The sequence below is a fragment of the Pleurodeles waltl genome, chromosome 6, assembly GCF_031143425.1.
Source record: "Pleurodeles waltl isolate 20211129_DDA chromosome 6, aPleWal1.hap1.20221129, whole genome shotgun sequence".
NCBI lineage: Eukaryota > Metazoa > Chordata > Amphibia > Caudata > Salamandridae > Pleurodeles > Pleurodeles waltl.
This window is the reverse complement of record NC_090445.1, coordinates 1,051,364,350-1,051,378,985: the sequence shown is the minus strand read 5'-3', so window position 1 is coordinate 1,051,378,985 and position 14,636 is coordinate 1,051,364,350. Positions and strand designations below refer to the sequence as shown.

Here is a 14,636-nt window from a genome sequence, read left to right as displayed (position 1 = left end):
TAGTTTTACCAAGTTGTTTTCTTTAGATCTTTAGAACTGTTTCAAAGTTCATTTCCTCCCAGCTGTAAGGGGGCTATGATAAATGGGTTAATAGGTGCCAAGGTCCATAAAATAATTGCCCAACCACCCTAGAATGGTTTCAATGAGCAGCTGGCATTTCCTGACACCGGCCCTTTCAGCATTGACACACTCACTTGCGTAAACAGCAGGCTCCATACCACTTTGCAAATCCTGGAGCAGAAAAAGACCCAAAAATCTTTGTGAATCTGTTCAGTAGATTTTCTTCTGCAGTCCTGGCACTCACTGGATTTCCTTCAGCAGGAGACCCAAGGATTCTTCCACTTCTCTCTTTTCCAGGTATAGCCTAGGTGTTCATGGGTCCTGCATGCCACTTTAAAGAGAACTAGTTAGAATCTGAGTAGTAAATCCACCTAAATAAATCCATAGTTGATCACTGTGTGTCATACTTCAACTTTTCCAACAAGGTGTTATTAGCAATGTCCCAAAAGCAAGGCCACTGAAATTGTGCAGCAATGGAGGAACAAACTATGAAGCACAGTTAACTAAAGTGTGTGTCAAGAACAATGATGCATATTAATGATGATTTGGAGGACACATTATTTTACTATTTTGTCACATTAACATATATTAATAATAATATCTAGGCAAAAGGTTCATGTCATTACAAACAGTTTAACTCCTGAATATGGCAACAGACAACTTAAAGATGTCCTGTTAACTTTGAAAAACAATGACCTTCGCACTGCACCTAATGTGTCACTTTTTTAAAAGTAACTTTTGAACCATTTGAGTTAAAAACACAATACTTATTGTAGTAATGCAAAAGTTATGAAGCCATTGGTGGTGGTTCCATATCTATGCAGAAAAGGTCACAGTCGCGGGAAGGCATAATTCTAGAGCCCTGCCTAAGAAGCATTCCTTATGATTCTGTTATCACAACACAAGACATATCTTGACACATCTAGATGGCAAGAGAGCAGGCACCTCATGGGAAGTGATCCCACCTCCTCTACTTCAAAATAAATCTCATACCTCTTTGCTGAGAAAGATTGCTGCTTCCATCATCGGACCGTTGTGTTGAAGCAGAATGCAGTGAACAACCATGGAGATATGTGTTTTCCTGCTAATTAGTGCCTTTAATGTACATATATCATATGACACTGGTAATCAGGTGAATCCCTGGCAGGTCCACTTGTTTTTCTTAATTCAGCCACTCCAGATGTATGGCAGAACCCCAAATCACCCCCCGGAAGGATGATGTATAAAACACTAATTTCTTACATTCAATCTGAATGAGATAATCAAATAGCATTTCAGGTTTGGGAGCCTTTAAACAAATGCATAAGTCCTTCGCATAAAATTATTTTTGTATCCAACACTTGAAACACTATTAACAATAGACGAAGTGTTTCTTCTCCACTGGCATCTAGTCCAAAGTATAAATGTGCCCATACTGATGTCAGTCAACATATAATGTACTGTATTTTAAACAGTACTGTTAGATCTGGAAGCTCTTGACGTGGTTTCCCCTGTGTTTTTGCTCCTGATCTCCTGTTTTGAATCCTGTGCTGAATTTATTTTGTGCTGGTTTTAGGACTCTGGGCACTCTACCACTGATGACCAGTGCTAGAGTGCAAGCACTACCTGTCTAAATTCTATTGGTGATTGGTTTACCCGTGCTCGGCATATTTGATTTACTAGTAAGTCCCTAGTATAACGCACCAGGTGTACCCAGGGCCTGGAAATCAAAAGCTACTAGCAGGCCTGATGCACTGATTGTGCCACCCACATGAGGAGCACTGCAAACATGTCTCAGGCCTGCCATTGCAGTGCATGTGTGTGAAGTTTAAAACTGCCATGTCGACCTGGCAGGTGCACCCACTTGGCAAGCCCAAACCTTCCTGTTTATTACCTGTAAGTCACCCTTAAGGTAGGCCCAAGGCAGCTCCATGGGCAGGGGGCAGAGTATTTAAAAAGTAGGACATGTACTGATAGGTTTTACATGCCCTGATAGTGAAATACTACTAATTTTGTTTTGCACTATTGCAAGACCTATCTCTCCCATAGGGGAACATGGAGATTGCTTTGAAATATCCGTTACATGTAATTTGCCATTGGAAGCAGATAGAGTTGTGCAGTTTGGGGTCTCTAAACTCACAATTAAAAAATAAAACTTTCTGTGAATTTGGTTTTTGAATAGTAAGTTTGAAAATGCCACTTTTAGAAGGAGGGCATCTCCTTGCTTAACCATTCTGTGCCTCTGCCTGTCTGCTGAATACACGTCGGCTGGGCTGTTTGTGCATTCACTCTAGACAGTCACACAAGGGGAGCTGAGGTGTGCCCTGCATATCCTGATGGCCCATCACAGGCTGATGGGTCTTCCTGAGCTATAGTCATGGGAGGAGTTGACACTTGCACCTGATTTGGGCTGTGCCTGTCTTCACACCAAGAAGTATCCAACCACATGGAGTGTATCTGGGGCCACAGCAGGGAAAGGCAGGGTCTTGTGCACTACAAAGACTTCTTTTTGAAGTTTGCCTACTTAAAAGACAGAAATGGGTATAAGTACTGGACCTTTGACACCACATGAAACACTTCTGGACTGAAGCCATTTTGCCAGGAAGAAGAGCTGGATGCTGTAGGAGGGACTGCCACTCTGCCGGTTGCTTTGTTGTGCTGGCCCGCTGACTGCTGCTTCTGTCCTGGAAGTGAAAGGACTGGACTTTGCTTTCTACATCCTGCTTTCCATGGTTCTCCAAGGGTTTGAACTGAGCTTGCCTCCTATTAAGATGTCTCAAGGCCATCAAAGGCATATTCTGCCAGCACCTGCGATCTCTTGCTGAGAGTCCTGACTTGCAAGTGGTGCCAAATCCAGTTCCTTGGCCCTTGGAGTGGGGTCTGGTGCAACCAGGAAGAAACTGGTACATCGACTTCCAGAACGACTTTGGAACCGGTCCCGCTCCCCTACTGAGCGCCCCTTCCTGCACCAGAGCCTGTGCCCTGCTCAGTGCAAGAACCATGACCTACAACGCAGGTCCAAAGTCCCACCACAGTGTGAGTCCAGAGTGCTGTGTCACCAATGTCCATTGCACCCAACACGGACCCTGCCGCAGCACCTGTAGCCCCAAAGTATAATTGCGACACTGCAAAATTGTCGCCTCGTATCTTGACCTACTGGATTCATCAACCCCACCTTGCCTTAAGGGTCTGCCGCCTCGCTGTCAATGCCGCATCACCTCCCCTGCAACCATAAGGAACCGACTCCTCACCTTCCCTGCCTAGCATTAAGGAACCAATGCTTCCCCCAGTGGCAATAAGGAACCAATGCCACACCGGCTCTAGTGATGCCTCCCCTCCTAGACACCACGTAACGTCTGTTTACTCATTGTTTCCAAGATACTGTAAACGAGGTCTATATGACCTCGTAGCTGGCGCGCACTCCCTCATGGGTGGTGCCGGACTATTGGAAGCGACTCCGTCAAGCCGTTTTGATAACCCCAGTGGAGCTATTGTGTTTCTAAACATTATGCTACATTTAATCTTTGAAAATTCATATCTTTACTTGTGTAAGTTGGATTTTTGTTGTTTTGGTCATGTTTTACTTGGATAAATATTGGCTATTGTTCTATACTGGTGTGGAGTCCTTTTGTAGGGTTTTCACAGCGTTACTGCGTGTACAAATACTTTACATATTGCCTCTGAGATAAGTCGGACTGCTCGTGCCAATCTACCAAGGAGGTAAGCAGGGGTTATCTGAGCTGTGTGACTCACTTTCCCAGACTCCAGTGAGGGTCCCTATGTTGACAGGGTGCAAACCACTGCCAACTAGATTCCCCATTTCTGACAAGTACATTGCTAGCCCATTGACCAGCCAGTGTGTAAAGTAAGTACCACGTTAACAAGGGTCTGCACTTGCAGTGAAGCGAATACCATTTTAAGCAACAATGCAAATGAGGCATGGGCACCAAAACATCAAACCACAGCAGAAGTCCCAAATTCAAAGGTGTGACAAAGCCATTAACAGTTACCACTATGGAGAGGGGCAGCAATGAATATTGCATTGAGGCATCATCCAGGACATAGCCAAAGTCGCCATCCAGCACATGGTATGCCATTGAGGAGTATTGAGACTAAGGTGGGAGAGTGGAGACACAGTAAAGAGAACATGTAGGGCATTATCAAAGCCACCATCCCGCACCTGGCTCGCCACCAAGGAGCATTAGTGGCAAAAGCGGCAAGTAGAGATGGGATGAGTCAGAAGAGATCAGAGTAGAGAGTACATGGAACCTCTGAAAACCAAGGCATGTACTTTCTTGGAGTGCTAAACAGGTAATAACAAAAAAGTAGATACTTGACTTCAGCAGTGGAAGACTACACCGTAGACATTCAAAAGCAAAGATAAACCAGCTATGCTCCAGGTGACGGACAAACACAGAATAGTGAGGAATGCCACCAGTGAAAATAGGGGAAATGAGATTAACAATAAGCCATATAATCATGAATAAAGACCGACTCTGTGCAGAATTAAATACAGTGCCATGTGGCCTGTATGTAGCAAGATCACAGAAAGTAAGGTGATTGTCCCCACATTTAGAGGTGGTTGGAAACAGGACAGCTGACAATCAGTGGCAGTAGGCCCACCTCCTCACGTTTTGCATCCACCCTCCCCCATTTATAGTACAGAGGATGATTTTCTTCACTACTCAGAGAGGCCAAAACTGTTCCACAATGGCTTGTGTTTGTCAACAGTGGGCCTGGAAGCTGGGGCTGTGTTGTTTGTAGTGGACCAAGGATGATTTACATATGGCTGGCTCTTTCTGTTGTGGAATAATATCGTCTGACAAAAAGATTGACAGTTGACAGTAATATTGCCTAATGAAGTTAAATATAGAAAGTGTATGGCCGATTGGGCGATATTATTGTAAACCCTATTTAGGAATCGATATCAGATGATATTCTTGTCAATACAGTTCTGACATACAACCATCTAGAGTGGCAGAGATGTAAAAAACGAGATGATTTAAAGCATCCCATTAATCACTTTCTTGTTTTTCCTGCCAGCTCCACCATAACAAAAACTGACTGACCCAAAGTTGATGAGAATGGCACTGGACTTGTCTCATTTGTCCCAGCGCCTCAAGGGCATTAGTGTGTTTTTTAATCAAAGGCAGATTCCCATTTTTGAGGTCTGTTTTCATAGACACAAATGTAGACAAGTTTACCATGCTGGAAGTGTGAGCCCCCTTTGGGGAAAAATATCACTGACTGGCAAGGTCCTAATAACCCAATAAGACTTTTGGTGGCTTACCCAAAAGTTATTTTAAAAGTAGCTTAATTGTTAAAACTGCTATGGCACTTTTATCCGTGTTGTTGTTTGGTTTTGGATGCCTCGTGCTGTGCAGTGACACCACCAATGGATTTACTATTAATTGTAAAACATGTTCTCTTTCTCATAATACCATGTCCGAATTTAGTCAATTTACCAATTTTGCTCATTTTGGTTTTTTTTTATTTTACATTGGTTTCCACAATTATTGTTTCATCTGACATTGCATGTCTGGAAGGGTGAGCACAAAATATAGTTTAGATTTCATAAATCATACTAAGAAAAAAATAAAAAATACAGTTTTCATTTATCAGAAGATAAATCAGAGCTCAGCTGTTAATTTCATGCTTACGACCTTTGACTTTAGACTTGATGACTTTCACCACTTCAGAGTTAATTTTTACGTTCTCACATGAAACCCCAGCATACTTAAATAATTGTTGCTCACAGACTAAATATATGGCTCATGGAATTGAGAGTGAATTTTTACTGTGTTTTCCCCCTTAGATGGCAAAGATGTGTTTATTTTTCTCATAGATGACAAAAATGCTGGATTTACTTGAAGATTTTCTAGAGTATGAAGGTTATAAATACGAGAGGATCGACGGTGGGATCACGGGAAGCCTGCGCCAGGAAGCCATAGACAGGTTTAATGGTAAGATTTTATGTCTGTTTCAAGCCAAACTGATGTTCATGCTGGTGCTATTTGCTTAGGACTTAAGGCAAAATCATCGGTGTTCCTGGTCAATCCTTAATCTGTTTAGTATTTTACAACTTTAAAAATGCACTGAAAAAACTGTTGAAATCCATACCTTGTTTAAACAAAGGATGAATAATCACCAGACAATATTTTTGCAGCTGAGGGATATATACGTTTTAACGACTTTAAATTCTTTTTTTTAAAAACAAGAGTTGAAACCGAAATTATTTGAGGCATGACAGGATTGTCAATGAAGAACAACAGCTTTAGGATGGTGTTAGCAAATATAGTATATGGAAATCGGGGGAGGAAGTTAGAGAGAAATGGATCTAAAAGCAAAATTTAAATGAACGTATTTAACAAAGGCGTGAAAGAAGGATATATTTAAATGAGTACACAATATACTTGAAAGACATGTATATTTAGTTAAGCTTGGCATGATAATGGAGCCCTTTCATTAGACATCTTAGGCTCGATTCCAAGTAGGCGGATTGGGGGTGAGTTATTTACCAGACTTGGTAAATACTGACACTGCCGGATGAGATATTTACCTCCTATTCTGAATTTTCACTTGGGAAATGGGAATAGTGTGTGGAATAAGTTACTATGCTGAATTCTAGGCACAGTAATAACAGTGATATGTAGAATTCTGGTATGTATGGTAACAGGATTTACACCACAGATCAAAATTCATCACTTCACTCATAATTTGGACCTAAGTAGACCAAAAAGCAGAAAATCCATGATGCTGAAGGAAAGCTTCCCTTCTTGGAAAGTGGAAGTGCAAGTCCAAGTGTGGGAGAGGAACAGGGAGGGGAGTACAGAAAGAAAATGGGACTGTAAGAGATCTGAAAAAAGATGGAAAAAAGAGATGGAAAACCAGCAAAACAAGAGTTATTAAAGATGACGTAGGGAACAAAAAATAAGAATTGGCCACTGCTGTTGATACAATTTCATGTGAAAAAGGCAAATCAATTATTACATGCATATGCTTCCCTCCCTTTTATGTACGTAATTTAGAGGCCCATGCATGCGAGAAAACACTTCCCACAGTATCTGCAACCCGGCGAACTGATGGTCTAGTTTAGTGTGGGGCAGCTCCACACTTTTATTCTTGTAAATGATCTAGAGAGAATCAGGTTGCTGTTGCTGGAGACTGTTGGCACCAGCCCTGAAGATGCAATACTTAAAGGTAAGAACCTATAATTGATGCCTGCCCATGGAGAATTAAATCAGTGTCAAAGAAGATGCATTTTAGGCAGTGGCAGGAGTGAATTAGAGAGAACGTTACTTTGACAGGGAAGGGTCACTATAACCAGGGCCGGCTTTAGGACTGGTGATGTCCTGTGCAACAGTATTTTGTGACACCCCACCCCATGACCTCCTTCTCGGTTTCACTCACTACCACCCTGCAAATGTGCCCCTTATCTCTCCATCGCACCCCTTTCACATACATTCATGTGTTTTATAGCAATTGTAAAGGTTGGCTTTACTAATCCACTCAGCTAGCCACTTAAAATATAGGGGCATATTCAAGAGCCCCTAGCGCCATTCTAACTCCACATTAGCCTAATTTGTTTCAAGCTAATGTGGTGTTAGAAGGCCAAAAACGCCATGCCATATTTACAAAGTGGCGCAATGCATGCATTGCGCCACTTTGTATCCCTTTGCGCTACATTATGCGTGCACCAGGCATAATGTATGCAAAAGTGGCATTCCTCCGTTTTGGGGGGCCAAAAAGTGGTGCAAAGAAATCAGACAGATTTCTTTGCTTCATTTTTTTCTGACAATTTTAACACCTGCTCAGAGCAGGCATTAAAAGGAGACTTCTGTTGGTTACAATGGGCCTCTGTGTGCTTTGCAGGATTAGCATCAACATTTTTCACGCTAATCCTGCAAAGCACCGGACTAGCATAAACAATTATGACACTAATCCTCTAACTACCGCCATGTGCGCCGTATTTTAAATACAGCGCACACATGCTGGTATTAGGGGAGCACTAAGAGGCGCAAGAAAAGTGGTGCAGCACTGTGTGCAGCGCTACTTTTTTCAAATATCCCATAGGGCAATATTAAAGAGCACCTAGTGCCATTCTAAAGCCACATTAGTGTAATTTTTTTAAAGCTAATGTGGCATTAGAAGGCCAAAAATGCTGCGCCATATTTACAAAGTGGTGCAATGCATGCATTGCGCCACTTTGTAACCCTTTGTGCTACATCATGCCTGCGTTAGGGGTCCAAAAAAATGGTGCAAAGAAATCATTTCTTTGTGTCATTTTTTTCCAGCACTTTTAACACCTGTTCAGAGCAGGCAATAAAAGGAGGCTTCCATTGGTTACAAAAGGCCTTTGGGTTAGCGTCAACATTTTTGATGCTAATCCTGCAAAGCACCTGACAAGCATAAAAAATTCTGATGCTAGTCCCATAACTACTGCCATGGTAAGCCATATTTTAAATATAATGCACAAATGGTGGCATTAGGGGGTTGCTAAGGGGCACAAAAAAAGTGATACAGCACTGCGTGCAGTGCCACTTTTTCGAATATGCCCCATAGGGCAGTGCTTAATTTGTAAATAAAAAGGTACCGGTGCCCAATTCCTTTGCGCTACATCATTCCTGCGCCAGGCATAATGTATGCAAAGGGGGCATACTCCCTGTTAGGGGGGGCCAAAAAAATGCTGCAAAGAAATCTGACAGATTTCTTTGCGTCATTTTTTTCAGGCACTGTTAACATCTGCTCTGAGCAGGCACTAAAAGGAGGCTTCCATTGGTTACAATGAGCCTCTGGGTGCTTTACAGGATTAGCGTCAACATTTTTTATGCTAATCCTGCATTGCGCCGAACTAGCATACAAAATTCTGACGCTAGTCCCCTAACTACCGCCATGGTGAGCCATATTTTAAATATGACACACACATGGTGGCGTTGGGGGGGTGCTAAGAAAAGTGGTGCAGCACTGTGTGCAGCGCCACTTTTTTCAAACATGCCCCATAGGGCAGTGCTTAATTTGTAAATAAAAAGGTACTGGTGCCCAAAGCCCTCCTCTTAAACACACAGCTGCTGCAATTAAATGTGTGAACACGGAATACAGAGACAGCATAATGCTGAAGCCATCTTGGGCCTCTTCAATCCATTTACAGGCACTCCCTGCCCCTCAGCTCACTCTTGCAGATTTCTGCTTTTTCCCATTGTGACGCTTTTTCGTTTTTCTCTTCCTCCGTCTTTCCCATATGTGTCTTTTTCTCGCAGTAAATGCTTAAGGCAGGAAAATAAGCGACGGCCCTCAAAAATAAGTACCGGTGCTCCGCACCAGAAGCATCAAGCACAAATTAAGCATTGCCATAGGGGCATGTTTAAGAGCCCCTAGTGCCATTCTAACGCCACATTAGTGTAATTTTTTTACACTAATGTGGCGTTACAAGGCCAAAAACGCTGCGCCATATTTACAAAGAGGCGCAATGCATGCATTGCGCCTCTTTGTAACCCTTTGCGCTACATTATGCCTGCACCAGGCATAATGTATGCAAAGGGGGCCAAAAAAATTACGCAAAGAAGTCTGTCAGATTTCTTTGCATCATTTTTTTCTGACACTTTTAACACCTTCTCAGAGCAGGCATTAAAAGGAGGCTTCCATTGGTTACAATGGGCCTCTGTGTGCTTTGCAAGATTAGTGTCAACATTTTTTACGCTAATCCTCCAAAGTGCTGGACTAGCATAAAAACTCCTGACGCTAGTCCCCTAACTACCGCCATGGTGCACTGTATTTTAAATATGATGCACACATGGTGGCATTAGGGGGGCGCTAAGGGGTGCAAGAAGAGTGGCGCTTTTCTGAAATTTGTCCCATATTTCTGTTTTTTTGCAGCAGGCATATTAACCCTCTATGCTACTTTATGTTGAGTCAAAGCTGCCACTAGGCAAAACTCCCATCTCTCTCGCTAGCAGGAACATTAATCACAAGAGGTATCTTGACTTTTTAATTGTTTCTTGAAGGCTAAACGCACAAGGAACTTTTCAGCAGGTGCTTTAAATTTGCAAGTTTTGGACGTTATTGCTAAACACAACACCCCCCAGGGGTCAGCGCCCGGTGCGGTCGCACCACCCAAAAGCCGGCCCTGACTGTAACTATTAAGAACATGCAGAAGCATGAATTTGCACTCTTGTCCAAAGGACATTTTGCGTTGGTCGAGATACACACGAGAGTTACAATAGCAGACAATTTAATTTACAGTGGGGCTCATTTGGCCCACAATAAGGACCAGGAATCAGAAATGTAGATTTTTTCCCAATCAATAATCAATCAAATATATAGGCATCCCATTAGAATATTAAAAAATACAGAATTGCAGCTGGCAAGCTGAATTACACAATTGGTTCAGTCTCCACAGATTAAGATACAGAGGAATTACAATCACAGCAAAACAGAAGCTGAGAATTAGAAACAAATGTTCCATTAAGAAACTCCTTTTCTCTCTCTTATACATGAAATAATTCTGAAGTCATCTAGTCAGAGTTCCATTTATGAAATACGGATCGTTCAAAAATAAGTCTTAAGGATGGATGGTATAAAGGCTTAAGGCAATTTGGAGAGCCACGTAGGGCAATTTGGAAATGCAAGAACGTGTCATCATAGTAAAGGCTTCAGTAGAAATCTTCTAAAAAGGAATAAGGGCCAGATGTAGCAAGCCGTTTGCATGGCGCAAACTGCGATTTTCGCAGTTTGCGCCATGCAAACAGCCTCACGCGATGCTCATTCCCAAATTTGGGAATGCGACTTGCAAATAGGAAGGGGTGTTCCCTTCCAATTTGCGACTCGCATCGCAATTCAGAGTTGCTTTGTGACCGCGAATGCGGTCGCAAACCAACTCGCAGTTACCACCAGTGTCACACTGGTGGTAACTCATTCGCAAAAGGGAAGGGGTCCCCATGGGACCCCTTCCCCTTTGTGAATGTCGACAAAAATATTTTTTCAGAGTAGGCAGTGGTCCTATGGACCACTCTGAAAAAACCGAAAGCAAATGGTTTCGGTTTATTTTTCATTTTGCAACTTGTTTTCCTTTAAGGAAAACGGGCTGCAAAATGAAAATAAAAACTGCTTTATTTATAAAGCAGTCACAGACATGGAGGTCTGCTGACTACAGCAGGCCACCATCCCTGTGAGTGCAGGGACTCGCTATGGGGTCGCAAAATGCGACCCACCTCATGAATATTGACGAGGTGGGTCTTTGCGACCCCATAGCGAGTCGCAGAAGGTGTCTGAGACACCATTCTGCATATGCTTTTGCGAGTCTGTAATTGCAAATCGCACCGACTCGCAATTTCAGACTCGCAAAAGCATATCTTCCTACATCTGGCCCTAGGTGTTTAGCATAAAGCCTCACACAAAATCAGTAGAGAGGTCTGTACCCTCGAAGTCTAAAGGAATCTGCCTTAACTTCTAACAATGTAAGCATTAATTAACACAGACTGAACATTAAACATCAATGTTATCTCTACCTTCCCCCCAAGGGCTAATGATCTTCAAGTGCGCCTCATGAATTATAACATCACCCAGGTTTCTCATCCCACAGAACAATCTTGGTGACCTTGAGCGTTCCACGTTCCTGGTACACGATGAATAGGAGACTTCAGCTGCTCATTAAATCTTCATTCATACCAAGATTTTCTATTCTCAGGCCTTGCTACCAGTGAAATTAATACACAAGTTTTACTCCTTTCCTCCAGCTACAAAAGTCTTGAAAAGCACCTGCAAAGAAAGAACATGCTAACCAAACAAAGAATGCATTTCAGAATTAAGGCCTTTAATCAGTTAAGTTAGCCTGACTTTAACTAAACATTTAATATGTATTTTAAATGGTTTCATCCTTTCATATTCATTGCAAAGGCGTAGAAAATAAATACACGTTATTTTAACAAATGTAACTGAAAGTGTAAATGTAAAGTGTGAATAGTGAATACGTGGAAGCAATTTTAAATGCACATTATTGTGCACATTTAGTAAGCTTCAGCCTTTCAGTGATTACATTACATTAATATGTCAAAATATGCAGACATGTTAATAATATTAATCACACAGCAAATACATGTGAAATATAAATGGAAGTTCGTGCAATAATTGACATATACAAGATTGAGTTTAACTTGTGCTATTCCAACCTGCCCTCTGATGGTGATGTAAGCCATCACAGTAATACACATATGAATCATATCAGGTGAGATCAAGTCAAAACCTTGAAGTTCTCAACAACTGTCATCTGGTATTTTCCTGGTGTTTCATGTCATCATAGAATCTACACTTAGGCCCTCATTATAACCCTGGTGGTCGGTGACCATCAGGGCTATAGTGGCTTTAGTACCACCAACAGGCTGGCAGTACTAGTCACCTTATTGTGACCGCGGCGGTTCCGCCACGGTAACACCGTCGGGACCGGTGGTATGCCACCATGGCGGTCCCGGCAGTCGGATCTGCCAGGGCAGTGTTGCAAGCAGCGCTGCCCTGGGGATTTCGACTTCCCTTAACGCCAGCCTGTCCATGGCAGTAGACACCACCATGGAAAGGCTGGCGGTAAGGGGAATCGGGGTGCCCCTGGGGTCCCCTGCACTGCCCATGCACCTGGCATGGGCAGTGCAGGGGCCCCCAGGTATAGCCCCATTTTGGGCAGTGTAATGTGCGACGGGTGCTACTGCACCCGCTGCACATCAGCATTGCCGCCAGCTCTATTACGAGATGGCAGCAATATTTATGTGACTTTTTCCTTGGGCCAGTGGATGGTAACACTGTCACCGTCCGCTGGCCCAGCGGAAAAGTCGAAATAGGGAGCCAGACATACCACCAGCAATGGTGGTAATCTGGCGCCCGCAGCCTTGGCAGTCTTTAGGAAAGACCGCCGAGTTTGTAATGAGGGCCTTATTCTCCTCTTTTTCTATGTTTCTTCTAGTTCTTTTCAAGCCCTTCAGTTCTTTACCCTCCTTGCCTATACATGTTTATATCTTTTAAAGATGATGAGCAGACATATTGCACAGATGGCAACAACAATAAGAGGTCTCAAAATAGAACTCACTTCCTAGGTTTCTAAACCATTTGCAAACTCTAGAAAGCCCATCTCCAATTGCTTCCCAAACACATGTAGCTTCCATTTCCTTTAAATCTCCCTTTAGGTCAATAATGTTCTTGAGATATGCCTTTAAGTCTTTGCTCTCGACAGGGATATAGGTACAACACTACTGGACCTTAAACATCCTGCAGACTCCACCCTGTTGTTCGAGAAGGATGTCTAGTGCAAGATGATTCTGCAAAACCATGGATCTCATAGCTACCATCTCAGTATCTACAACCAATAAGTCTCCTGATGTACTGGTTGTCAATTACCTACTATGGTAGACAATTTTCCAATCTTTATCTATTTTAAATCGCATCTACAGATAGGATTATTGCACCAAAAATGTCTCCCACTATTTATCATACACTAGCGCCTTGTTTAGGTCTGGAAGTCGCGTCCCATACAGGATCACTAAAATGTTCTACATGGAATATTTTCGGGAAGACTACACCTAAAAATATATGCCATACCATCCCTTAGGCAACTTGAAATATTCATGTTCGCTGCAAATATAATAAACTCCAAGAATGACAGAATCTTCACCATCCAAACACAATCTAAACACAACCTCCAGTTTCCTCTAACCTCAAATATGTGATCACATTCACTCTTTCCCTTTAATATAATGTCAACTGAAGATTTATCTGCAGATATGCACAATTTCCCTATCTCTTTAGGAGTGGGATGATGATTCAAATGCTCCAGTGTGGAAATTTCTGAAAGAACTAGATCGTAATTCGAAAAATAATACTGGAAATTTCCTCTCCCATAAAACAAACATATCAAAAGGCTTCATGTGACATCATAAGTTGAGGGAATATGGTAGTACATGATGCCCTTTGCAGCTGATGCAGACAATTGCATGCATTCATAGCAATCCATTACATCCATAGTGTTTATGTATTCATAAAGTAATTTAATGTAATTCTTTATAATCTAGTGCATGTAAACTATTGTCTATAGGACTCAGAGCTAAAGGGGTAGCATTGGGGTTAGATGAGCTACTGTGGAAGGTGTGGGCGAGGATAGTCCTATGAGAAGAACACTTAGTACTACAATAGTGACAAACAACAATCCTACTTACATATATCTTACTTTTTTTGTGATATAAGTTTCCATAACTTCTCTAGAATCAGACCATTGAGTAGAAATTAGCAACAAACAGAGTCTTCTCTCTCAAACAGCAAAATGAACATGTCCAATGAAATTGTGTACAATATCTTCATTGAGACTTCCTTAGTCCTATTCCTTCTTCTTCTAAATGACACCTTTATGCTGCTTCAGCTGCCTTAGGCCTAAGGACTCCTCCTAATTCTTTAAACAATGTCCTTTTTATTATTTGTAAGTCAAAGTTCATTTCAAGGATCATGGCAATAATATTTCAAATCAGTTCATTAATTGAGAGCACAACTTTAAACTCAGTTCAGGTTGCAGTTTACATTTCACGGAGGTTCAGCTGAAATTTCATTTTGATCTTTGAAATCTCAAG

At 42.1% G+C, this 14,636-nt stretch overlaps 1 protein-coding gene across 4 annotated transcripts in view; it reads left to right on the top strand.

Annotated features, from left to right (window-relative positions):
* Positions 1 to 14,636, top strand: part of CHD5 (chromodomain helicase DNA binding protein 5) — a 981,350-nt gene that overhangs the window by 528,340 nt on the left and 438,374 nt on the right. For all 4 annotated transcript variants that reach the window (XM_069239999.1, XM_069239998.1, XM_069239997.1 and 1 more), the window contains exon 21: positions 5,885 to 6,002. In XM_069239999.1, the coding sequence (XP_069096100.1) occupies positions 5,885 to 6,002 (118 nt within the window). The remainder of the gene's footprint in view (positions 1 to 5,884; positions 6,003 to 14,636) is intronic.